We start from the raw sequence: 27,089 nt of genomic DNA, 5'->3' as shown, positions 1-27,089 counted from the left end.
ATACATGTGTTAATGAAAGAAAATATAGAAATACTTTAATTAAGTTTTTTTGTTAGACCCGTTAACAAAGCTGAAATAAAATAAACATTTCCAACCCTAAATATTTTCAGTTACCTAGATGTAGTGATGGTATGGGTTTTAATTGATTTAAAAATATATAAGTAATAATACACTAGGTATATATGTGCAAAGAAAGTGTACTTAAAATAAACAGTATAATTTTTCTTTCCTGGCAAATAAAAAAAAATTGTGTTTTTTAAATTAAAATTAAAGTACAGAAATAAGATAAAAACATATGCTTTAAGGGAGAAAAAAAAAGTATTGAAACGTCAAAAGAACCAAATAAATTGTTATCCCATTTCCGCAATTTCTATCTGTAAACTTTGAATTTGATTTTTGTATACAATTTTCTCCAAATATTTAAATTTAAAAAATTGTCGGTCTTTTATCAGAAGAAAATTGTTATCCCTTCAAAAAGCATAAAGGAATTATTCAATTTTGAAATCTCTTAAAACCGTACTGCACTGGATCCCTTGACAGGCAAAGATTTATTTATTACTTTGCATCGAATATGATCGTACTATAGCATTTAAAGTGATACTAATTGGGGCTACCTTAGGCAGAATTTTAATATAAAACTACCAAAAATGATTTTCCCAAAAATCTTAAAAAAGTCGCAGCTTGCCATGGATTACGTACTAGAATGACACTATATATAAAAAAATTATTTTCTAGCTTCGAGAAACACTCAGTTTCAATGTTTCGAAGGTTCCAGCCTGAAAATTGTTGAGCCACTGACAACTACCGTGGAATCTACAAACCAAGCTTAAAATTTAACCATTGCTAATCCGATTGGAGTGAATTTGTGAAATAGTATATTTTACTTAAAAATATAAATTTGCGCTGTGCTTGCTCGTGCTACGTAAGCAGCACCACATAACCAGACCTCTGAATTTATGAGGACCTAAAGGGAGGTAAGATAAGCCGTGGTCCACTTAGTGATTTTGAAAATTTTAATCAAATTTGAATTTACCGCCGTTACGTTACATCTGACATTTTTCTTTCATGTTTTTTTTATTTACTGACATTCTATTTTCGCGACACTTGTTTTACTGGGGTACGTTCAGTTCCTAAACAATGTTTAAATATGCAGTCTTTATTGAATACATAAACTTTGAGCATGTACATTATTTCAACTTTTCCTTTTTTTCGATATATATAACTTATTCGAACTTCGAAAGAATAAATCAACAATATAATCACTATACAAACAAACTACATGCGGAATACATAACTATAAAAATCTGAACACGGCCGATTTTTGATTTGATCCGAGTTTGCTTTGGAAGTTCTTTAGCGCCAAAAACAATATCTAGTTATGTCTAATTTTCATGACAGTATGTAATGCGTCTATGCAATAATCCTTGTTACAAAAATTTTATAAACTGTAAAAAAATGATTAAGTCAAGTATCGACGATCTTTCCGACGATGTAGATATAGACAGTTTTGATTATTCTATTTCCTCAATTTCTAGCGATGGTGAGTCAAGTAAGTAAATGTTTGGTAATAGTTTCTAAAACATAAACTGTTGTAAAATTGTTTCCATTTGTTAATTATTCTTGCACTTTGTTAATTATAAGTCTAATGGAAAAACAATTTCAAATAATCTTTAGGAAAATGACAATTTCGCTAGAGCTGTATCGTCTGCAATTATTCCATTAATAGCAAAAGTGAACATATTTTTATTATATAAAATATATATATTTTTTAACAATTTACTGTAACTTACGACAGCATAATCTAACTCCTATTTGTGACCGAAGGTTTTGTAAATAAAAGAGGCGCAGTAACTTGTATATGTAATATATTAAATATGACAAACAATAAAAATTATACTTAATCTAAATATATCTATAGAAACTTGGACTGTATTAATGTTCTTAACTTTTGTGGTACATACATGATGATGATGCGTTATACACTTAATTAAACTTCTTACAAACAAAACAAATACTATTGAAAATCATTGCAAATAGCAAGTTTGCAAAGTGCTTTGCAAAAAATTCTGTGTAAATTCAGAAAACTGAATTACCCAAATTTATATTACAATATTTTGCAAATATAAATAAGCTTCACAAACCTACTTAATTAAGATTTCTTCAAAATAAATGGAATGCAAACATACAGTTACTAGATAAAAAAATAAAATTATAAATTACAGGAACATTTTTTTTTAAGATAAAACTGCAAACAAAATATAACGTTCAATAAATTTTTCTTTGAAAACATAAATATTGTTACCTAAACAATTATTTTGAAGATAATTTAAATCTATTAATAGAATTATTAAATTCTGTATAACAAAAAATAGCACCAAATATTATTTGTCTTTTGTATTTATACCAAAGTTATTGGTATTCATTGTTGTTGAAACAAATCTTTCATTGTGTACTGTTGTAGTATCTGGACCGCGATATTCATCCGTCGTATATTTTTTTCTTTTCGAAGGCGGGTCTTCATCCACTGCTAGGTTCGGTATATACTCATCGACGTCCGGTTCAACAAACCCTTTTTTGTTGCGGTACCCTCCATAATCGGTTTTTCCGAACAATTCCGCCTTGTCTTTTTCAAGGAAGCTCTTGACGGACTCGATAACTCTACTGAACAAACCCATCTTGGGGCTGTTCTTCTCCGAGAGAATCCCCTCATATTTCGCGCTCATCTCTTCTAACATTTTCATGTACTCTTTCTCAGTAGAGTTCTCAATATCGAGAGCCTCTTCAGCAAATTTATTTTCAAACTCGTTATCGTCGTCTTTGAAAACTAAGAACTCCTCCATGTTCAAGCTATCATCTTCGGTTGTTAACAGGGACCTCCGAATTGCTCCCTGTTCTTGCTCCGTAGATATTTGTTTATTTTCAAACAATTTCATGTTTGGCAGTGTCACCAAAAGTGCGGAGAGCAACACTACCATTAGGCAAGTAGACGGAGTAGCTTTCGATGTTGTTGAATTGCATATCAAAGCTTGCAGTTTGCTTACGTGTGCAATCAAGGTTTTATTCTGCTTTTGGAGCTCTCGAACTCGTTGCAAAAGGTTTTTGTTTTCTTCAGAACCACGTTTAATTCTGCAAGGATTAAAAAAATTAAACACATACAAGGACTGGAAATCAATGCGCAAAACCGAAACATAATAGTAATTTTGACTTACCTTTCTTCTAGTCCATCCACATATTCCTTTTTCCTCTTTCTGGAGTCTTGTGCTGAAATCTTATTCCTGATTTTCCTCCTGATGCGTTTTAGCTCCCTCTCTTCATTTTTCGTCAAGGGATGATGTGAAGGAAGCTGAATGCCCTCTTTGGCCAGCAGTCTTTTTTCTTCAGCCGTTAAATTAAGTGGTGGATATTGATTTGTGGAAGATACCACGTTGGTATCATCTGATAACAGGTAAAAGTAAGTGAATTGAGAAGATTTCTTTCTTTAATATTTACCTTCACCTGGAGAAATAGGAGCTGCAGGTTCAATCTTACGCCTTTTTAGGCTTCCAGACAAAGCAGCGACATCTGCAGAGGTGTTCAGTATTTTTATACCTTTCACACTTAAAGGTAGAAGTAGGGGTCTTCCATTATTTACTTGTTGCACCTTGAGAATTTGGGGTTTGCCTTTCAGGGGAGTCTTTTTAATTTGACCTAAAAGCAATAGATCATTTAATGCAACTTGCATTACTTAGTATTAAAGCTATACTTGTAACGCTAAGACAACATATGGTAGAAAAACTGAATCACGCATAATAACGGTAGTCTGCTTTACACACAGTTTGTCTGCAATCAGAATTTCAACATAATGTGTTTGACATCAAATTGTGCATCATAAAAAAATTATTTAGATACAGAAATACTTACTGGCGTTTATCATAGGCTTTGCAATGAACTTCTTATTATTTGGATTCTGAATTAATATTTTTGTTGGTTGCTTCTGAATAGTAGTTTTTACAATGGCAGGTACACTTTGTGCTTCAAATTGGACATTCGGGATAGGTTCTAATAAAGACATCAACATTGGGTCGTCAAAACCATCAATACTACTTAAGACGGAAGCCCTAGAATTAAATTATATGTAATTTCCCCTTGATCCTATCCGTAATAACGTTACGTACGATTCATCTAACGTTTCTGTACAAGTGCTATTCTTGTCACTCTCAGAATAAAGACTTCGTGGCGATAAGACTTCATCTGTATGAGAACTAACATCACTTGATAAGTTTATGTCATCCTCGAAATTGGAGAAAAAACCATCTTCTAAGTTGTTTTCGAGGGATAATACAGAATCAAAAAATTCTGAACTCTAGAAAAAAAGTATTTTTGTTGCAGAAAAAACAATATTTAAACTTATTGTAAACAGCAGAAGGATTAAATTAACATTAATTTTGCTTTTCTGAAAATTATATTATTATAACTGAAATGTTAAAATTTGGTTGAACAGTTATAATATTTATGATGAGAAATTGATAAATAATCACTAAAATTCTTTAATATGAGAGCTATGGTAACAATTAATAAATGGGTAGATAATAATTCTTTAATATAGAGATAAGTATATTATCAGTTTAATTGTATCCAGAAGCTAATAAACAGAGTAAAAAAAAGTAGTTTCATAATACATAACAAAATTATTAAAAGTATTTTTCCTTAAACTTGCAAATTAATAAAAAACAAATGTATAAGTAGTAAAATCCAAAAATGTTCGGTTTAGTTACGCACGGATTGCATCAGATTGTAATAAAAATGTTCATCATATACAGAAAAGCAAATTATTGTTTAAATATAATGTTTAACTATTTAATCTTAGTGTGCATAGTACTTATGCCTATGTTATTTATAAAACAAATTGTAAAGTGGGACATACCAAAATTCCTTTCTTAAAAATATTCTCTTGCGTTTTATTACATTTTCAAAACTATTATTACAGAAGAGGCTAGAGTTTTTCTACAATTTCATTCAAATTCTTTAATGTTATTATAATTATAGTTAGCATGTGGCATCCACAAAATTATAATTTTCTTAAAAAAAAAAAATAAAAATATGCTTGTATTGCTTAGAGCTGGCACAAAAATTACTCTTTTTTGAAAATATTGACTTATAAATCATTAATTTTAAATGAAGCTGCTTTCAAATATGCACCATATTGTTTATGATTTGACCATGTGGTTTTACTTTTACAATATGGATTGTAATATTTAAACACATTGTAAAAATTGGAGAAATGAGACCTTTGCTTACACATTTTAGACTACGTATGTAGTAAGCTGATGCAATAAATTTTAAATGTTTTTGAAAAATATGGGTATATGTACATAGGCCAATATAGAAAAACAATATTTTTCAAATTGACTGTATTTATTTCACAACATTATATCAACGTTTTCTTCCATTGAAAGTATTTTTTTTTAAATACGTTAAGTTGTTTAAATTTCTGTTATAATTAACAAAGGGAAATTAACTGTACTTTTGAGTGACATGTGTTACTTGTTGCAATATGTGTTGAACTTTAAATGCACTTTTTTTAGTATTCCATGAAAATTAGTTCGAAAATGATATTTTTTAAAGGGACTGTTTCGAAAAAATGCAGAATACTTTTTTCTGAAAACGCATTTTGCACTTGACGCGTATTTTATAAGAGCGTAGATTTATCATCCATTCATTATTTATCTCTTTTTTTTTGCTCTAATGAATAGGAATTAATCTGGAATAATTACGAATCGATTACTAACCATTAGTTCAGGATTTTCGTAGTTTAACGACACGTCCATGTTTTCCATAGCGCCGTCAATCTCCTCTCCACTAGAGTTCAATAAATCATTTATGTTCATTGTTTTCGGTCACTTGAATTTATGCACACATACTTAAATTCTTTTTAAAATTGTTGCTCGCACTGTTAGAGTCTGTTATTGATTTTTTCGTCACAATATTTTCATTTAATTTTTCTAGTAAGTAGAGTACTACACCCTGCAAGAGCCAGCGTGGAAGTAGTGACGTCAATAATACACCGCACCTGACGGACAGATTGTTTTGTTTTGAAATAGAGTAAACCAAAAGCGAAAATCGCTATGATTCATGGGGTTTTCTCGGTAATAGTGACTTTAGGAGGTTCTGTACCTACGCAGTATAATTATACACCAGCGTGCACCCTCTTCGAAAGGCGTAATTACGTCCCTACTACTTCCATTTTTTATACTCCAATTCCATATTGCCAGCTATCAAGAAATTTTTATTTATAAGCATCTGCGCAAGCGTCCTTCTAATGCAGGACCGTAATTAAACTTTCTCGTGTTCTTGCATAACTCGGTGAATCATCGAAGACTGATTAAGAAACAAGTCCGCGTCCATATCTCCCTATGTAGATATTCTTCTCTCTCATTGTCAATGTAAAAAGTTAAGGCAAAACCGTATTCGTATTTTACGTTAAACTACCTGTGAAGAAATAATATAACTTTTTATGATTTACTAAAGTTTAGTATTCTATATGCATACAAAATATTTCAGTAGATATGTTTTTGATTTTTATAAATTTGTGAGAGTATTTAAAATAATAATATTTAATTAGTGTACGTGTTTCAGTTTCTAGAATAAATTTTTGATTTGATTATAGATTTGATTCCATTAAAAAAACGAAGAATATAAATATTTTACAGATCGAAACTGCACCAGTTTCTATAATTTTTTACTTTTGTTTGTTTATAAGTATTAAATTACATCTGGTATTACTATTTGTGGACAGTCGTGTGAACTTAATTTGTCATTGTATTAATACATTACTTGTAATGAGTATTATATTTACTTTATCGTTTGTTTAGTTAGTAATAGTTATTTGTATATAATTATACAATGTAAATCGATATTAGAAGCTATAAAACGCGCACTATTGGGTAGTCACGTATAGTATAATTTTAGCGGTAATATTTGAATTTAGTTATCATGTCAAATGGTCGCCATGGCAACGGAACATATGATCACCACGCCTCGATTTCTATTTTCCATACGTTTTTTTATATAATGATTTTATGAAGATTGAACAATTTGATGACTAATGAAGATACCGGTAAAAATCGCCATAAAATGTAAAGAAAGCAAAAAAGATCATTTTTCTATTTTTGTATGTAAATGACATCGGAAACATTGGTTTGACGCATGCTCAGAAAAGTTCTGACCTAAAGTCAATGGTACGGCACACTCTCTGTGAGGAAGAGTGCGTGAATATGGTGCATTCTTAGAATTAGAATGATCGTTTTAGGATAGATTGTGTAGTGGACTTCCACTTGTGTTTCGTTGATGTGCATTTGTTTGTGTTTTGTGGCGGACATTAGAAATTTTCTCCATCTTAAATGACGTTGACCGGGTCTTGAGTGAGTAATGGCGTTAGCCGTTCATAATTCTAACCACGGAATATGGAATTGAAATGACATTTCAAGAGAACTTATCAACCTGAAGAAATTTTGTAATTAATGTACTTCTTATTAGTGCAATCCCTGTGCACCTACGACTTACTGCCTAGTGTTTGAAACATAAACTTTCTTGGAATTTGTGAAATAACTGTGATAATACAAGATGTGATATACCTAAACGTTATTTTATGAAACACAATTTTCTTTTAAGGCTCCTATGCTTTGTTCTACTTGGATTAATAAACATTTATAGCATATTTCCCAAGCATTGAAAAAGGTAAGCAACTTTTTGTGTTGATGCTGTAGTGTAAGATAAATTCATAATTTTTGAGTCAACTACCTACTAAACAGATAAACAAGAAACTATACCAGCTCACAATATCTTATGTAAACTTGTTCATTTTTACTGCAATTCATTTTGCAATTACTTTCCTATTAACAAATTCTAGTTTTGTCTATTTTATTAGTAAATATTTATGCCATTTATCTTTTTCATCCACTCTGAAGGTTTACCCAATCATAAATCATTTTCTACACAAGATATTTTTGCAGCAATCTAATGATAATTGCTCAGATAACTTTATTTATTTTCATTTATCTTGATCTTGCTATTCACTGTACTCCACATTTTCACTCCTCAGATCGAAGGTTTTTATCCAAGTTTTATTTATCTTTTTCCCTATTATCACTTCATATCGAACGTCAAAATAAATGAAAATTTATAATAAATACAATTTTGTGAGGTTAGATTTTATACCATTTTGAATTAAGGAAGATCACTTTTATAAATAAATAAATATTTAAACATTTAATGCCGAAAAAAATATTGACTGCGTTTTTTAGGTATTTTCAGTTTTCAGAAACAATTCCTGCCAGTATTATAAAGTAACATAATTGTTATTCTCATTAAAAATAATAAATATATTGCCTCTGTCAGAGGATTGATACTGCTAATTCCTGTCTATATATATTAATTAAATGAAAGAAAATTTATAGATTTGGATTACTTTATTTAGAAACAATAATTAACATGGTAGTTAATTAAGTAATCGTTAATTGCAGGTGTACTGTAACGACGTCATGAGTATTAAGTATGTCCAAATTATTTAATATTTTATGCTTGATATAAACGCAAAGGGTGGATCACTATTGATAAAAGAAAAATGATAGTTGTACAACAATTTTGTCAATTAATCTTATTAATTATAATTCTCGTCTTTGATTTATGTGACCTTGCTTCTTAGTTGTCCTGGAATCAGAAATCACATACGAGATAATTGTAATAATATTCATAAGGGATAAATCTTTGTTGCATATTTTATCCGACAATTAAAGTCATTTTACAGTATGCACAGTGATACATTGCACTTGATTAAAAGAATGTATTGGGAGAAAAAGTTAACTATTTACGTAATTCTTAACAAATCTTTCAATAAATCCGCTAATCTAACAACATAAACGCTTGAGATTAATAGAATGATTAACAGAATTTGTGAAATTACGAAAATTTAACGGTTAGTGTGAAGAATCATTAATTGTTGTGATTCAACTTGTTTGAACATGTAGGAACAGGTAGTTTTACTATGCGGCTGTAGGGTTGAAGTAGGTTTTAATGGATTGGGCGTTGACGTAATATACTTTTCAATAATTTTTTTTTAATACGACCCGTGAATAAATGTAAAATCTCCAAAAATAGCGCATTCCTGTTGTTACGTTTGTTGCATCAATCATATTTGTATTTTTTCCAGTAAACTAAGAACTCATTACTCGCGGATATTTTAGCATTGCATCTAATCGGTCAGTACCGGCAGCCGTAAATGACTTTTTAATTGCGTAAAAGACATATTTAAAGAAGGTTATCTGATACGAGATTGGAGCAGAATTTGATTTCTGCCTGTGTATAATTTACTTTCCAAGTTGATAGTCCCATCCTTCTCAAGCCGTTGATTTGTATGACGGTTATATGACATCATGTATCGAATATCTATCGAACAAAAGGTGAGAGATGAAGGAATAATTGTATAATTACTATGCTATTTCTAAGACATTTGTTACCTGCATGTTTTACGGGTTATTCCATGAAATTGATTTGAATATTGACCCCTGTTTAGATTTCCTACAAAAAATACGTTTGTGGAGATTGCATATAGTTTACATCCGGAAACTGAGAGAGACAAATTTGTAATTTGCAACAGTTAAATTAATAGTTAATAAAGGAACAATTAATCTTATCTGTTATTAATTAATAGTGCTACAAATTTTTTACATACACTCACATTTGCATTTCCAGGGAATGAATAATTATAGATAAATACTATTATGGATAAGCCTTACTTTTATTAGCTGTGAAATCGTTCATTTTAAAGATATTTGGAAAATTAACGGTGTGCATGTATTTTAACTAGCCATAAAATGCCTTTGGGTATGATTCGTCACATATAAGTAAGAAAAACTAATGTAAAAACTAACTATTCATAATATATTTTTGCTGGTTATGCATCACTAAAACAGGAATTAAATTTAGAATACTCTAAATCATTTTAACATTTACGTATCTCGTAAAATAACTTTTTATCCAAGTGGTATGAAATTAATTGCACGATGTCAATGATCCGCCTTTTTTTTGTTGTATTGTGCTTCAATTTCGCTAAAAACTATCCGTACACGTTTTCTAAAACTCATGCTGTATTCCTTGAAGTTAATAACGAATTTATGTTCTTGAAATGTTATTAATATTCTGGACCGGCTTGGGTGATTGTTCACTTTAATTTACGATCGAAAGAAAATATTAATTGTCTTTTTTAGTAACGTAATAATTTCTCTTTTTAAATAACAAATCGTAAAAACTCGGGCAACGTTTAAAAGTGACACTTGTCTACATGGAATAATTGCAGTTAATTTCATTAAAGTAATTACTGAATTATAATAATTAAGTGCCACTTATTTTAATTGTTGCATTTTGACATTCAATATATTGAAAAAATATCTGTTCGTCGCGTGGTCAATTAAAATAGTAAGTACGTAATTAATTCAGCTTTTTTAACAACAAATATAATTTTTGACTTAATATTCGGCTTTGAAAGATATTTTGAATTTATCAATGAAATTGAATGTACATTACTGAATGTTTAAAAAATGATTCCCATCCATGTTCTTATCCATATCAGCGTTTGCTTTTTTATTTGTCACAATTCTTGCTATAAATACCCCAACAGTGCCCTCCCCAAGAGCGAGTTCTTAGGTGCAGATGTTGAACTTGCACCTTTTCCGTCTTGGTCTAATAACCTTATTGACGTCAGCCCTTTTTCCAAGGATTGAAAAAGGTGCATAAATTAATTGGTGTTTTAGGAACAGGTCTTTATCGAATTGAAATTCAGCCGCTATTGATCTAGACCAGTCCCTAAACACGTCGAACCATTTTCAAAAGTTGATCAAGTCTGTTGGCTACTAAAATGTTCCTTCGTTTATCTAAGGCTTAATTTACGTATTTAACTATTTTCTGAAAAAAATTACAATGCTTTCTAATTTCGTTACTACCTATTATATGAAAAGTCTGGAACTTTTTTATTTTTTAAAATTCTGTTGTGGTTTTTGCGGTCTTATTATCTTTGCGAGTTATTTGGAAATTGTGACGTTTTTTCTGCCTAGGAAGCTTAAAATGGGCGATATATCGACTCCGTATATGTTATCCTGAAAGTCGAAGATAATGTAACTTATCCGGATGGGATAAATTATTCATCCTTCCCACGCGTTTCGATCCATGACACGATGGCGACGGAGTTAGCTACTACATTACCCAAAAAAACATGACAGTAACGCGAAAAGTGAAATTTAACTTGCCCTTTTCGCGAAATTATCCAATTGATTTCGTTTATAATTAATGGACAGGGTGACCCGGAGCAGATGGTTGCCATTACAGGAAAGCGGAAAGAACAAACAGGAAACCTCGAGAGGGGACCCTCATGGCATGACTTTATAATTATTTGAGTTTAAATTTCGTGTTTCATAAATCATTTTTCTGTCCTGTTTTTCCCAACTTTTTTTATTTTCAAAAGATATATGATTTTTCTGCAAACTTTCCACATTTATTAAAAAAAATATATACTCAATGAAAAAGTAGATTAAGATTCTGAATTTTGACTATGCTCGGAAATTAGCAATACCTACGGCTTTTTAGAAACAAATTTCCGTCTATATATATAGACGGAAATTTGTATATATATATATATATCATTTTATATATTTTGAAGGGGAATCATCAGTTCTGGACTACCCTGCAGATATAGGAAATGTATCTAAGTGTATGTAAATTAATATTTGTTTAAGTTTAGGTCAGTAGTTTTCGTGTACTTAGTATTTTCATGTAATAATATAGTTTTCTCCGTTTTGCTTGTTGGTAGGTACGACAAAGAACTTTTAGCTTAATTGACTAAAGTTGCTGTTCCGAACAACTAATTTCAGTCCTGTAATGAGTTAGCTTTGAAAATGGAAACCGCAACACACGAATGGGTTTAATAAAACAAGAATTGTTTAGTTTATGGTGGAAAAGGGGAACTAAACATACAACACCAGGCATATAAAAGGTGGATGAGACTATTTCGCTAGTCTCATCACATTGACTGAACTTTTTATTTTCTTCGAATGTTAATTCTTTTCCGCCTACTTTGACGTCCGCTAACCACGATTAGTTGTATTTTTAACAGTTGATCGAGTTTTTGTAGTGGCATCGAATTGTAAAATTGATATCTTCTTCAAACTATATTTGTTTCTAAGATGTTTTGGTACCCATAAAATTATATTGCAATTTTTATAGCCCAAATTTATTTTTGGCATGGCAAGTTTGCGCGGTTATTGCACTTCCCAGTTTATTTCTCCTTACCATAAAATTTAATTATAAAATTTATCATCCGTTAAGAGAAGATGAATAACGTAATTATTACCTTATATTTTCTTTATTTAGTGAAGATAATTGATTTGCTTCCTTTTCATATTGTGTCTAAAGGCTATCGATGAAAAACTAGTAAGAGTTGAAAAAAAAAGTATTGAAAATATTGACTTTGAATTGCTGAATTAATCCAGTTGTTATTATAGGGCACATTGTTGTCTTGCTTTTAACACGCTTCAAGATAAACCTTGCAAATAGGTGCTCATGCTCGGCACTTAAGTGATTGACTCGAAAGCAACTCTACTTTAGTGACACATCTGCAAGGCAGTTAGTCGAGGAGTTCGAGGAATCCCAGGCCGCACATTAGATATCGGAGGAATTTGATCGATTGTTGACCTCAACATTTTTAAAATAACAAAATTTCTATACTTGAACATTCAATTCACTTGTTTGTTTTGGCCGATGTGATAATTTAATTCTCAAAAAATTCAGTCGACGCTCTCATTTACCTTTTCCTTAGGATATTAATAATGTGCTCAAAAACTTGAGGGAGATCTGTAATACTTAAAATATATCACGTATGTATAAAAAAATTTCGTATTATTCTAATGTCTACACAATTCGATAATTTTGCTGCTGCTTTAACCTTAATTTTAGATAACAAATAACCATAACAGTTGTTCAAAATTATTATTGCACAATTATTATACTAAAGTACCTACGCAACTCACGACTAGATTTCTAAAAGTGCACTTATATGAAAATGGTATCAGTGGGCTCAACAATAATTAAGTGTAATCCAGGCTTATTATAATGTATTCAACTTTGATTAGATTTGAATGACTAGAATATTACAAGTTGTTAATAAGAAAACGTACTGATGATAAAAAGACGTATTTAGATACAGACACGCGAAGGTCTATAACATTGTTATGGTTAAATATATAAAACGTCGAGATTTATCTATTATCTCATTTTTATTTCTTACGGAATCCATTTGCAATTTTACTGCAGATAAAAATAATTTTAGAAATTATGCCTTATTTTTAGTTTCTATATTATCTCGATAACTTTTGACTGAACTGTAATTATTATAAAATTAAATATTATATAAATTCGCCATTTTTTTACTTTACAAAGTTTTGCTCAGAGTGCAGTTCCAGTTAATTTGTTGAAATTATTCAGAAAATATTTATTCCGTTTCATTTGAGATAATTTCTGACGCTTTTTTACACTTAACTAATACTTGCAAAACTTCGTGTTCCTTATTATTTTGTTGTTATTATCACATTCATATTTTGAAATAAATGGAATGGAATGAAATACGGGAATATTATTTAAAATATTTTTTGACCACCAATAATATTTCCTAGGCATATTGGCGACAGCTACAACTATTATATGCAACAAATGAGTCATTAGTAGGTCTATTTTCACCAGGGGGTTCATAACATATCCACGCTTTGAATATTTTATGTGCCTATTCCCTAAAAGCTTGCAATCAACAGACTATGATACGACACAACATCTTGTCGGCTGCTTTGACGTACGTGAATTAAAATATTTAGGTAGTCGATTTCAATTATACGAATTTCATTTGTTTCATGAAACGTACTTTTTCACGCACTTTTGTCTTGATTAATATATTTTATACATTCTTTTATTATGAAGCAGTGATATGGAGTTAATGTCAATTGTGGGGTTTCACCTCTGCACGTCTACCTGAGCTTACACGGCTAACCTTGATTTTTTATGCCACACGAAAAAATTCGCGAAACCCTCTCAGATGTAACTTAATTATAAAATCGATTTCTCTGACTAGAGTTGAAGAAATGCGTTTAGTTTTATTAGTATCACTTTTTTCTTACGTTTGCCAAGATAATTTTTATGGTATTATTAGCTGGTAGCCCTATTGACCTAATTAATAACCAGGGTTCATTGTTTGTTATCATTTAACGTTGGTCAAGAGGAAATAACGAATGAACATTGAAATGTTACATTTCTAAAAATATTTCCCACACTTTCGATTTACAATTTTTTTTTCTTTTAGACTAAAGTGAATGTTTTTCGCTGCACATAAGCCAGCTCTTGAAGTTTTTCACATTTTTTGCAAATTACCTTAATGTTTGCAATTATTTGCCACATTTTTCTCAGTACTTTAATTTCATTCATTACATTGCCACAATTAATATCCTTTTATTGAATATATTTGCGGCATTCTAGCAAAATTTATCGATATCACAAGTATAGAATTGAGATTATACATATCAGAGAGAGATATGAGACAGTTTTTGTCGTATAGGGTTCCTCTACTATCTAATCTCAAGATTGGAGAGTATTGTTTATTACATGTTCTCAAATGGCAACTTTATAATACAATTATCTTAAATACACCATATTCAATTATTTTTTTTTATATAACAGTTAGTTTTGTGACGTTTTATTTGGAAAAATGAAATGCAAACGGTACGCATTTTGTAGTCAGCTTATGTAACATTTTATGACGATTTTTTTGGATTATGGAAAAGCACAATCACATAATGCGTCAGCAGTTTATGGGAAGATGGATAAATAATAGTAAGTAAATGTTTTTAATCGAATTTATTTAGATTCCCTTGCTACAGTGTTTTAGTCATCCATTACCCATCTAGTTTGTGAATTTGTTGAAATTGCAGATATATTATTTATCTTCCTAGATTTTGTATTAGTTTTTTTTGCGATGATCATAAAATGGAACTAGGCCAAAATGATACAGTAATTACAAAAGCAATTATAACTCTAAAACACTTCCCTTTTATGAAATTTTCATTAATTTCTTATTTCTTTGTGATTAACCAACCCAAGTATAAAATTCAATTTTGATTATTTAAAGTTATTTAAGCACTGTTTTGTTTTTATTAGGCTGCAATATGTATAGCATTTGCATAATATGAAATAATTTCACACCTTAATTGTTTATCATAACTTGTTTCTGAATTTTTAATTTTTATCTTTATGAAAATATACAATTACATAAAACTATTTATAATACCCCTGTCCCCTGTAGATTTTTAATAAATAAATATTATTCTACTGAAACATATCTATTTTTTTAACCAAAATGTATCAATATTATGACCAACTGAGAAGATACATATAACTAGAATAATTTGTGTTCATTGAACTAATACTTGTTCTGTTTTGTTTCAGATAGCACCATGGACAAAGTGGACCAGAAACAGAAAAATTCAAAGCGTCATGGTAAGTAAAAACACATATTAACACCACATACATTTTACTTTGCTCGGTATTTAAATTATTCCTAACCTTAAACTTGAAAGTTATTATTGAGGTCATTCTTCATAAAAAATTTTGTTTCTCAAGAAAATCACATCACCACAGGAAAATTTCTATTTTTAATATAGGGTGTTTAAAAAATCAACTGAAATAGTTATAGGGCGAAGTGGCTTTATTTGAAATTTTACAATGTTTAATATATTTAAATGTGTACTTTTGATAGTATTTAAAGCATTATTTTTTCCATTCGATCCTACAAAAACACAGCAACAAGCAGTGAAAACAATAGAGCAGTTAAATGGTATGTCTTTCCGAAGTCAATTGAACATGTAAGGTAAAAAATTATAATAATTTGTATATAATGTGCAGAAAATTTCTATTATATGTTCATTTGGCCAACAACATATTTTAATTATTTATGTCCTGAAACAATTTTATTATATTGATGGTAAATTTCATTTTGTTCCGTTTCAAAAGGTCTCCAAAATGCCATGTTGTAATAATATTAGTAAACACAATATCCCTCTTATTTCTCCCTTTCGCAATTGTAATATAAATGATTAATAGAAGGTACCTATAATAAATTAAAATTAAATGAATCACACCAAATCCCACATTGCTGCACTGCACTGCTGGGCAATTTGTCGACCACTTGTCAGCGGCTGAGATTTATTTCCCAGTGGATCAATGCAGCTGTGTTTGCATTTCGTTTTCTCAACTGGACGTATACATTTCTACCACCTCTACGTTTAGTTCGACCAGACCTGTATATGGGTATGGCCAAATAAATATGAGAACAAGTTTCTCAAATATTTAAATGCTGAGTTGCTGCGTCAGCGACCGAACCTGGTATATACTGTCATTCTCTTGGGTTTTCAATTGATATCGGAAAGACTTATAAGAGCTATTTATTATCACTAATAATTTAACTACTAGTAAGTTTAAAACATCCAGCGGTGCGATATCTAATGAAGATTTCCTTACAAATATGAAAATAGACCTGTGGAAATCTAAAAAAACTATCAATAATGATCGTCATTGAAAAAGTATTTATTTTCCGTAATCAATCAGCTATTACTTGTATGCCGCACAATTCCTATCAAGATAGTGTTTTCAACATGTAATTTAGTCCACCATTAGTAAAATTGTCTGTTTTAAATTATGATTAAAAAAAATGAGTTGATTAGAATCATGACAACTCTGCTTAACATTGTTTTTTTATTAAGATCAACTGCAAATGTACAAATGAGCGTTTTATTTGGAAGGATAAGATTTTTTTTTTTGCAGGTGCGAATGAATCACATAGTACCCGCCACAGCGTCAACTCCAGTTCCGGGGTGCTTATGGTGGGTCCGAACTTCCGAGTAGGTAAAAAAATTGGCTGTGGTAACTTTGGCGAACTGCGTTTAGGGAAAAATTTGTACAATAACGAACATGTCGCCATCAAAATGGAACCAATGAAGTCGAAAGCGCCCCAGCTTCATTTGGAATATAGATTTTATAAGTTGCTCGGAAGCCATGGTGAGTAACCAACATAAAAAAAAGGATAGTTAATCAATTATTTTTGTTAAAGATATATTTTCATTTAATTACATATTTTTTTTTTATAGTGGATGCATTTACTTTTTCAGAGGGTATCCCAGATGTTTACTATTTCGGACCATGTGGGAAGTATAATGCGTTAGTCATGGAACTTTTAGGGCCAAGCCTGGAAGATCTTTTTGACATGTGTGAACGAAAATTTTCACTGAAGACTGTCCTTATGATTGCAATTCAGTTGGTGAGTAAACCGATGCTACATGAACGTATAAAATGAAAATATTGCTCGAGTAGAAGTGGCGCGAATATATTTCCGTTTATTTCTAGTTGCACCGAATTGAATACGTCCACTCGAGACATCTTATCTATAGGGATGTGAAACCGGAGAATTTCTTAATTGGTCGTAGCAGTACAAAAAGGGAAAAAATTATTCATATTATAGGTAAGAACTGAGATTTTTAATTTAAACGATATTCAATGATACTACAAACATTTTTCATATGTCTAATCAAGGCGGCATAGGCACAGTACAATTGCTCTGTTATTAGTGGAGATACAAAAAAATGTTGAAATAAATGTTGAGGGGATTCAAATATACTGTGTTTCAAAATTATTTTTTAATATACATACAGGGTTGTTTATAGCAGCGTTTTTACGTTTTTACACACTATATATTTTTATTGAATTTGTCTTAAAACCCTGCGTATTGTTCATTTACAAAAACTGCAAGCAGGTTTCAAGTGTAGTTTGCTGGGAAATAGTTGCCTAATTCTTAATTTCATAATTTTGGAAACTTTTTACTACAGTTTTGAATAAATCTAAGGCATCATTTTGATCAATAAGTTGAATTACTGTTATTATGGTGAATTTGTTTCTAATTGATGAATTTTTTTAATTATTTCTTTCAGTTTAGTCTTGTTTAATAACACGGCCACACAAAAAAAAAGTTGTCTGTACTTTTCATGCGACATTTGTTTTCCATAGTATTTTTGCCTCCTGATCATGAATGTGGTGTCAGAATTGAGCTATCACATCACAGGAATCACCTAACCTCAAAAACCAGCTCAAAAATAGCAAAAATTCACGAAATAGTTCTAGGAAAAGCACAACAAAATTTTTTTCTATATTCAAATGTTCATTTATGTGGTTAAGACCCCGTCGAATGTGAATCCTCAATCAGAATTGATGGTTCATTTTCTAACCTCAAAAAACGGGTCAATTAAGGTCGGAACGAATTGAATTTTCAAAAAATTACAGATTCGCGCCAAATTTGGTATAGAGGGGTTTTCAGGGTCGCTGATCACGGATCCCAGGTCAATTTTGCAAAATTCATGATGGCGGATCCAAAATGGCCGACCAAATTTTCAAAAAATAACACTCACGCCAAATTTGGTATACGGTGGTTTTCGTCGTCGCTGATTACGAATTGCGAAATTCATTTTGTAATACTTTTGTTTACTTTATAATTGTATCCGCCACCGACAAATGCAAATACTTCCTGTGTTAAATAGAGCACCAGTATTACACGTAACATCAACGCGATTGACTGAGTTTTTATTACTTGGACCAAATTTCATTGCAGAGAACATTGCGAAGTAAAAACCTTATTTTTTGATGTTGTCCGTGCAATATTGTGGCTTCTTGTGATGATAAACGACTAAAACAATTTGGTTTTTGTGTAGATTTTGGATTAGCAAAAGAATATATTGAGCTTGAAACGAATAAGCATATTCCTTATAGAGAACACAAGTCCCTCACCGGTACCGCAAGGTACATGTCCATTAATACACATTTAGGCAAGGAGCAATCACGACGGGACGATCTCGAAGCCCTAGGTCACATGTTCATGTACTTCTTGAGGGGTTCGTTGCCTTGGCAAGGTTTGAAGGCTGACACATTGAAGGAACGCTACCAGAAAATCGGGGATACCAAACGTGCTACACCGATTGACGTTCTATGTGAAGGTCATCCTGAAGAAATGGCCACGTACTTGAGATATGTTAGAAGATTAGACTTTTTCGAGACTCCCGATTACGAGTATCTAAGGAATCTTTTTATCGGACTGTTCAATAAGAAAGGCTACACCGATGACGGCGAATACGATTGGTCAGGAAAGACGATGGTAAGCGGTTTCGATTTGAATAGAATTTAGAAATTATAACATTTTTTTTATCAGCCTCCAAATTTGCATGCTCTGCAGCAAATGAGAAATGCGCCTCCTTCAAATATTGTAAAAACTAAATCGGCAAAGGTATTACTAACACCATAATAATTGTAGAAGCTAGTGTTCAACCCACACAGGGTGGTAGTTATTTCTGACAAAAATAATATACAGGGTGTCCCATAATTAGTGTGCAACACTTTAGCAGTGGATTATGCAATCAAAAATAAGATTATTTTTTCCTATAGACAAGGGTCGAAAAATGCTTCCTAAGGGGGAGCTACGCCCCCCTAAATGGGGCCTCAGGAAATCATATTTTTCAAAATATTTCCAAGACCAGTTCTACGTCCAGGTTGCCCCCGATTCGGGTTTCGTCAAAACTAATCAAATGTACAGATTTTTTTTTTTTATTTCTGAAATTACCTGTACTATAAAGTTCCGGTGAGGTAATTGGAATATATGCCTAGAATTTTTTCAAAATGGCCGAGTAATCTCTAGCCTCAAACTCGATCATACGAAGTTTGACATATTCGATATATAAAAATGAAAAAATTTAGAGGTTAGGCTACAAGGTTCTTAGGTTTGTGTTGCACAGTTGCAAAATTTTGGTTCAAGAATTTTTTTTTCGTAAATTGTATTGGCTTGTTTGCTTTTTTTATTTTTAGCTTAAATTTTAAACATATGAGGTTAGGTTTTAGTCGTTTAAGGTTACATTTTATGGGTTTAAATTTTAGTTATATACAAGAAAACATATATTGCAGAATATCTTGTTGAAGAAAATATATTGTTTCTGTGAATTTTTAACTTAGTTATTTTGGTTTTAGAGATTAGGTTTTTTTAAGGTTTCCTGGTCAACTTCCTATGAATTTGAGTTAAAGTTATGCAAAAATATTGGTTGTACACTCAAAAGTACCATTTTTATGGATTTATACTCGCAGGTTTAGAAAAATTGAGTATGTTCGTTTTAGGTTAAGGTTTATAAATTTGAGGTTATGTTTTGGGTCTAGATTCATGATTTAGGAATATGTTTTATGTTTGATTTTTTTTTTTGTTTGGCAGCCTTTAGTACATAATTTTCCTGTTTTTTTCATTTTTATATACCGACTATGTCAAACTTCGTATGATCGAGTTTGAGATTGAGATTACTGGGCCGTTTTGAAAAAATTTTAGGCATATATTCCAGTTACCTCACCGGAACATTATAGTACAGGTAATTTCGGAAAGAATAAAAAAAAAATCAGTACTATTTGATTAGTTTTGACGCGTGGCTCGAATATTTCCCAGTGCGCGCCAGTGCTCTCCCATTACAAAATCTATACACAAAATGAATGTCTGCTAGCTCGGGATTATTAAAATTTTGCATTTTTTATTTTTTTCTTTAGATTAATGTCAATACAGCACCGTAAAGTGAATGGAAAAAATTTGAGTTTAATTATCATGTCAAATTAATTCAAGTAAACAAACGTTTGTTTGACATGCAAAAAACAGTTTTCATGTAGTTTGTTTGAACATTTATTGAATGTCCAACATACCAAGATTCATAATGATACATTAACTGGTTTTGGAAATATTTTGAAAAATATGATCTCCTGAAGCCATTTTTGGGGGTGGGCGTAGCTCCTTTAGGATTTTTCGACCCTTGTTTATAGGAAAAAATAATCTTATTTTTGTTCATAGAATCTACTGCTAAAGTATTGCACACTAATTATGGGACACCCTGTAGATTGCTTATAAACCTTTGAAAAGTTTGGTTTTTTAATTAAGTAAAAAATTACTGCAGCTGCTAAGTCATAATTACAGATTATCCTGTACGTATTGGGGACGAGTATTCAAACTCATAGCAATTATGTATTATCGCTAGTTACCAAGTGAAATCGTGTTATTGTTTTTTGGAATAACACAGATTTGAACACTATTTAGTTATATCGATGCAAAATTTAAAATTATTTACATACTGGTACTACGTGTTTCTATTTTAAGTACATTAATGTATTTTCCAAGATTTGTATTATGACGGTATATAATATTGCAAATAAAGTAAAAAACATTTTAACTAGTTATTTCCAGAACCGTGATTGAATATTACCTAACGTTCTAATAATAGTGCAACGCAACCAGTATAACACTTTCCGCCTACGTTAAAGCTAAGTGTTGCGTTCTGTTTATCGCAAGACAAATTGCATTTTTATCCAGAATATATTGAAAGCTTGAATGTACTGCTATTAGTTGTTCTGGCTAATTTCTTTGTTCTTTTTTTTTACTATCGATAAAGTTCACATTTTTCCTTTTCCAGAGCACGCCCGTAGGATCCCTGCCAACGACGGCCCACGAGGTGGTAATTTCACCGAATCGTGAGAGACATGCTTTAGCTAAGGTAAAGCTATTTACATTTGTTTGTTTTTACCGAAGTAAATTTAATAACACTTTTTATTAAATTTAAATTAACGGACAGGACGTGTGGTCTGAAGAAGAAGCTTTGCTTTTGATATCTCACTTACAAGAGGTATTTTTAAGTTCGTAGGAGTATACATTTTGAGTATAGGTGGCTTGTCGAGGTCTACTAATTATATAGGTTTAAGTGCTAAATTGCTTAGTTGCCGATAAAGACGTGATGCTTGGGTTTAGGACGTAATTGACGTTGATAGAAAGATTAATCAATATTCTAATTTTTTTTTAATTGCAGTGAAGATTAGAACTAATGCTTAGTTTTTACTTTCTTTGGTATTATTAATTTTGTTTGTGGGCAAAATTCACCATTGCTTGGGTGAATGGTTGAGTTGGTAGCAAATATTTGGAATTAATCGATTTTTACATTGTCTTTGTCGAGGATTATTAGGACATACGCTTAAATAAAGCCAGGGTTGATCCTAACGAGGGCAAATTATGCATTATGTAAAAGGGGTGGCAAATCAATAATGGTGTAACTTTTTGAATTTTTTTTTTTTTAATTTTTTGCTAAACTGCGTCTTAAAGAATAACAGACCAGCAGTTTTTAACGGGGTCTAAATGGAGGGTGTAACTTTGAATATGAGTCATACTTATATTAAGGCCTTTTAAGAAAAACAGTAGAAAGAAAAATCATTACATCATAAATAATTACAAGTCAAGTGACCAGTGATCTTAGGCAACCAACATTGCACTGTTGATACTGTCAAAAACTCCCGAGATCTTCGCGCCAGCAATATTACTAATTCGTTTACAATGAACAATAACAAACCACTACGTGTACGCTTGAGAAAATGCGGTTGTTTATTGGTTGAACAGAATCTCGTGAAAAATTACAGGAATCACAACCGGTGAAACGGAATGTTACGTTTTAATTAGAGACGGGCCACTGGTAAGTTTCCAAAATGGGAACTTTCCGGGAAGGGAAGAATCGTGTGCAGGGCACATTTCCTTATTTTGAATTTCCCGCCAAATTATAACTACATGACATCATGAGGTTATCCATTAAAGATTTAATTTTACCAAAATTTAAAATTACTGGTCAAGTGACTTGTAATCATTATTGAAGGCTCTGTACACGTATACTACTCGAAACACTTCAGTAAATACCTGTATAAAATTAAACTTGATAAAACAGGACACTGTATTTCAGTTCCGGTACCTCTGAGCTCAGGCAACCAACATTGCATTGCTGATACTGTCGAAAAAGTCCCGAGATCTAAGCGCCAGCAATATTACCGATTCATTTACAATGGACAATGACAAACCACTACGTCTACCATGGAGTTTATAAAGAAGTGTAGACTCCGAGTTGAAAAAAGTGAGCTATTTCTTGGGTCGCGTAGAGCAGGCCCCGATGTATGTAAAAGTTGCGCGAGAAATTTAAAATAACAATGTTTATATAAACATGACTATTTTTTTTACCTATTTCTTAATAAATATTAAATAAGTCCTTCCGTTTATCTATTACGTGTGACATAAGCTCAAAGTTCATTATTTGACTCTCCAGTCCATCGGCGCTTCAGCTGCGACTCCTTAAACTTTACTTTGGGTCGTAAAACGGGATCCGAATTTGTATAAGCCATAAGAGTCTTCATTCCTTGTATAAACTCCGTAACATCTACGCTCGAGCTAATGCGATCGCTGATTGGTTTACTATAATTTTATGTAAAATTACGCCAATCACCAGTCGGTGAAACAATGCTGTGTTTTAATGTAATGTTGGATCTTCCCGTTTTAATTTTATTGAAATTTAATTGTCAACGGTTCCAAACAAAATTACTGGTCACGTGGCATGTGATCATTATTGAAGACTGTACGCCTATGCTATGCATTAAACACCTATTTAAAGTATAGTATAAAATTAAATCCGATAAAACAAAACACTGTATTTCAGTGCTGGTAAAAATGTTGGCGCTGAGCTTAGGCAACCAACATTGCACATTACAGTTTCTTTATCTGCCACCGCGTTTAAGATAAGTCGGGGCTGAAGTGCAGTTTAGACAACCATTTATAGCTCACTTATTTATTTAATTGAGAAAAAATAAGTTTTAGGTTACCCTTACAAAAAATTGAGTCCTAGTTTAAGTTAACACCCTTTCTGTATTTTTTTGTCTTGATAGATTTTTCACTAGAAATAACCTGAAAAAAAAAACTAATCTATTTCTGCCCCATAAATTCACTTCTAAACTAAGTTAAGGGGTTGTGTCACTTTGGAGCCCGAAAAAAAGGGTTTTTTCAAAATTTTTTTTGATAATTCTTTTATAATTATGAACACCAATCGATTAAGCAACTCTTCAGGAGTAAGAAAATAATTTTTTATTGAAAATTCATTGGAAAATGGTGGCTGTAGGAGCGCATGAACAAAACTAAATTTTTCAAAGGTCCTCCGCGGCGCGCAGTAAAAGTCCTCTGGATCACTATCGGAAAGCGTAAAGAAATGTTATTCATAAACTACAGCTTAGCTAGTGACGTACACACAGTCATAATTTTAGGAATTTTTATTCTCGATCTGGCGAGACCTTGAACAAAAATTCGAATTTTCGACAAAAAAATCGATTGATTATAAAAAAAAAAAATTGAAGTATTTTCTCGTTGATCGGTAAGTTATAAGCGTTTTTACGTGCACGAAATTCAAAAATGCTGTATCGACGATTGAAATCTATTTTTACGCTTTCGAATTGCTTCGGAAAAATTTATTTTACTGTCTTTTTCGTGCAAAAAAGTTTTTGATTATGAATCGGAATGTTTTAGCGTATTTTAAGCTAATAAAAAAAAAAATTTCAATGTGATATAATCCCTTAACTAGAGTCTGAGATACGGTTCGATCGTAATGAGAGCGAACGTTTGCATTCAGGATCTTCCCTGAGCAAGACTATGTATAAAATGCCGTTTGGATTTAATAGATTATTTTATTATTATGGAAATATTCAGGAGTCGCAATAGATTAAGCAACTAGCGAGTCGAGTAATTGGCTTTTTTTTATAGACAAACAAAACAAACGCGTGGCCTGAAGCGTCAAAGCAAAGTACTTTGGGCAACTTAACTCCCGCTGACCGTCACGGTTCTGTGCAGGTGGTGAGCTCAACCAACGGCGAGCTTAACGCTGACGACCCTACTGCCGGACACAGCAACACGCCCATTACCCAACCTCAGGAACTTGAACTCGTCGATGAGACTAAGTACGTACTCGTATGTCTGTGTTGCCCTTTCGCTTACGATATATTAAAAATTTCAATATTCACTTAAAAAAAGCTCGTAAATGTTTTTAATTGAAAAATGCAATTTGTTGAGAGCATTTGTTTCCGCAGGTGCTGCTGCTTCTTCAAAAGAAAGAAGAAGAAAGGTGTTCGTACCAAATGACTACAATACAGTGAGACAGACCAACACCTCACGCTGTTGCCGTGCGGCCACAGTAGTGCAGCGACTTTAAATTGACTTTAGTTGTGAGAAGACCAATGTCAACCTGTTACTTGAACTATTTAAATAGCTAATTTATAGGTTAGCCTTAATTAAACTTAAGATACAAGTAAGTCGTACCATATCTGTGAATGTTTACAGAAGCCTTACTCGTCGGTTCTGTACTTTCCTTATTATTTTTTTTTTTTGTTAACGTACGTATCATTTTATCACTCATTATTTATTATAATTACCAAATACAATGTTTTATATAATTATAATATTTTTGACTTTAGTTTAGTGTGTGTTCTAGTAAACATGTTTTAACAATTATTTATAATTTTACTCATAAATGAAAATCCGCTGTTGATTTTTTGCGAGTAAGGCCGAGTTTTAAGTATGTTTGATAACGGTAAAAGTGAATTCATACTGAACAATGTAAATTTATTATCGAACTGTATATAAACAATTTTCACAGAGTTGACCAATTTGTAACGAGTCATTTTTTCAATTCGTTCATTTTTTAAACATTTTAAAGTCGATCAGTATTATAATGTAGTTTTACTACATTTAGTTTATATGTTTTTTTTTAGTATCCAGTCTCTTAAAATATATAGTGTATATTATATATACTTGTGTACGGAGGGGAAGTGAAATGTTGGAAATGTGGAATGGGAACCAATTTTTCTGAAAATTAAAGCCATGTCGAGTCGCGTAGTAGAAAATGCATCCTACTGTCGTACTTGTATATAAAAAAAAATCATCTCTGACTGGATGTTGACTACTTGTCTATTTAACTTTTCCAATTTTTTTCTAATACCCTGTATATTATACAGTGTTCCAAAATGAGATAGAAAAAAGTTAGGTCTGCAAATTTGTATAAACATACAATATACCATTTTTTGAGATAAGCTGCCCAAAGTCACTGACGCAATATCCAAGTAAGATATTTTATGATTAATATTTATGGAAAATACAAACTGGTCGCCTAAAAAGATTCGACATTCGTTGAAAATTATTTTATTTCCAAAATATCTGATCTTAAGAAATGGTTTGGTTTGAGGGCTATATTTTTTATACCTTGTTCTGAAATATGGCGTATGTTCCACGTTTCTGAAAGTGACTGCAGCTAAGAGGTCTACTCTGTCCATATTTGTATTATTTATTGGCTCCAGGCATCAAAGATAAGAAAAAATCGTAGCTCTAAAAGCTTTCTTTTGTATATATATATATCATACTAAATATATTCATCATATTGAATAGCAAGGGGTGAATTTTTGTTTTTCAGCTCATTAGTTTGTTGCCCTTTTTCTGTTCAGTATGATATACTGGAAGAACCGTTGTGATTAAGCATTATTGTAAAAATTTGCTTTATTGTTGATCTCAAGTAAAATTTGATCGACTGCTTTTTCTCTCCTTTGACCTGTGTGTGCAGATTCCAAGTCTTAGTGCAATATAAAACTTGCGATTCTGCGATATGCCAACATATATTTTCTTTTGTGGCTATTATTAAATATAGAATGTTAGAACACACTGTATTCTTATTTCTATGCCCTTTGTGCAACTCGGATATAGAAAACTCGGCAAACTCCAAACTTCAACTTAGTTCTTGTATGTTGTTATGTATATAATAAGCATTTGAAAATTATTCCCGCAATATAATAATCTTCCATAGATTGTTTTTTTATTCTTTCTACATTTTGCAGTTTCAAATTTATTGTAAATGTATAAATTGTTGAATCCAAATTACTAAATAAAAGTGCTGTATCTTTGTTTTATGTATTTTTTACCCCTTAACGTTGTCGGTAAAATACCAGCCACAATAAATTAACTTTAAAAAATTCAGATAGACACTAACAGCCCTGACGAATCCAAAACTGCCATCAGTTCCTCTCTAGCTCCGCCAGTTTTCCAGATAATTTATATTTTTGCTTCTGGTTTCAAA

The 27,089-nt window shown here is 31.5% G+C and overlaps 2 protein-coding genes across 4 annotated transcripts; one reads left to right on the top strand and one right to left on the bottom strand.

Moving 5' to 3' along the window:
- Window positions 1–1,847: 1,847 nt before the first annotated feature.
- LOC108906830 (cyclic AMP-responsive element-binding protein 3-like protein 1) lies at window positions 1,848–6,217 on the bottom strand. The gene is made up of 6 exons (XM_018710240.2): window positions 5,769–6,217; window positions 4,155–4,342; window positions 3,901–4,097; window positions 3,490–3,687; window positions 3,210–3,435; window positions 1,848–3,126 (listed from the first exon to the last, which is right to left on the bottom strand). The coding sequence occupies exons 1-6, from the start codon at window positions 5,865–5,867 to the stop codon at window positions 2,382–2,384; spliced, it is 1,653 nt and encodes a 550-aa protein (XP_018565756.1). The 5' UTR covers window positions 5,868–6,217; the 3' UTR covers window positions 1,848–2,381.
- Window positions 6,218–7,210: 993 nt separating this feature from the next.
- LOC108906818 (casein kinase I) lies at window positions 7,211–26,818 on the top strand. Of its 3 annotated transcripts, none has more exons than XM_018710218.2 (10): window positions 7,211–7,716; window positions 14,749–14,901; window positions 15,514–15,564; window positions 16,888–17,121; window positions 17,232–17,380; window positions 17,467–17,581; window positions 18,822–19,261; window positions 21,594–21,674; window positions 24,821–24,927; window positions 25,057–26,818. In XM_018710218.2, exons 2-10 carry the CDS (start codon window positions 14,844–14,846, stop codon window positions 25,106–25,108), a joined length of 1,287 nt encoding a protein of 428 aa, XP_018565734.1. In that variant the 5' UTR covers window positions 7,211–7,716; window positions 14,749–14,843; the 3' UTR covers window positions 25,109–26,818. The 3 variants fall into 3 exon arrangements, with proteins under 3 accessions (XP_018565734.1, XP_023310609.1, XP_018565733.1); XM_023454841.1 differs by having other exon boundaries at window positions 24,734–24,927; XM_018710217.1 differs by lacking the exon at window positions 14,749–14,901 and having other exon boundaries at window positions 24,734–24,927.
- The last annotated feature ends 271 nt before the right edge of the window (window positions 26,819–27,089 follow it).

The sequence above is a fragment of the Anoplophora glabripennis genome, unplaced genomic scaffold (genome assembly GCF_000390285.2).
Source record: "Anoplophora glabripennis isolate ALB-LARVAE unplaced genomic scaffold, Agla_2.0 scaffold5, whole genome shotgun sequence".
Lineage (NCBI taxonomy): Eukaryota > Metazoa > Arthropoda > Insecta > Coleoptera > Cerambycidae > Anoplophora > Anoplophora glabripennis.
Note: the sequence above shows the minus strand (reverse complement) of the source record. Positions and strands in the feature narration are given on the sequence as shown.

Excerpts from the sequence above, each read along its gene's own strand:
- LOC108906830 (XM_018710240.2), bottom strand. The coding sequence starts at position 5,867 with ATGAACATAAATGATTTATTGAACTCTAGTGGAGAGGAGATTGACGGC. Across the intron at positions 4,098-4,154 it reads ACAGAAACGTTAGATGAATC|GGCTTCCGTCTTAAGTAGTA; the intron begins GTACGTAACGTT and ends ATTTAATTCTAG. Across the intron at positions 3,127-3,209 it reads GTGGATGGACTAGAAGAAAG|AATTAAACGTGGTTCTGAAG; the intron begins GTAAGTCAAAAT and ends TAATCCTTGCAG.
- LOC108906818 (XM_023454841.1), top strand. The coding sequence starts at position 14,844 with ATGGAAAAGCACAATCACATAATGCGTCAGCAGTTTATGGGAAGATGG. Across the intron at positions 14,902-15,513 it reads GGGAAGATGGATAAATAATA|ATAGCACCATGGACAAAGTG; the intron begins GTAAGTAAATGT and ends GTTTTGTTTCAG. Across the intron at positions 15,565-16,887 it reads GAAAAATTCAAAGCGTCATG|GTGCGAATGAATCACATAGT; the intron begins GTAAGTAAAAAC and ends TTTTTTTTGCAG.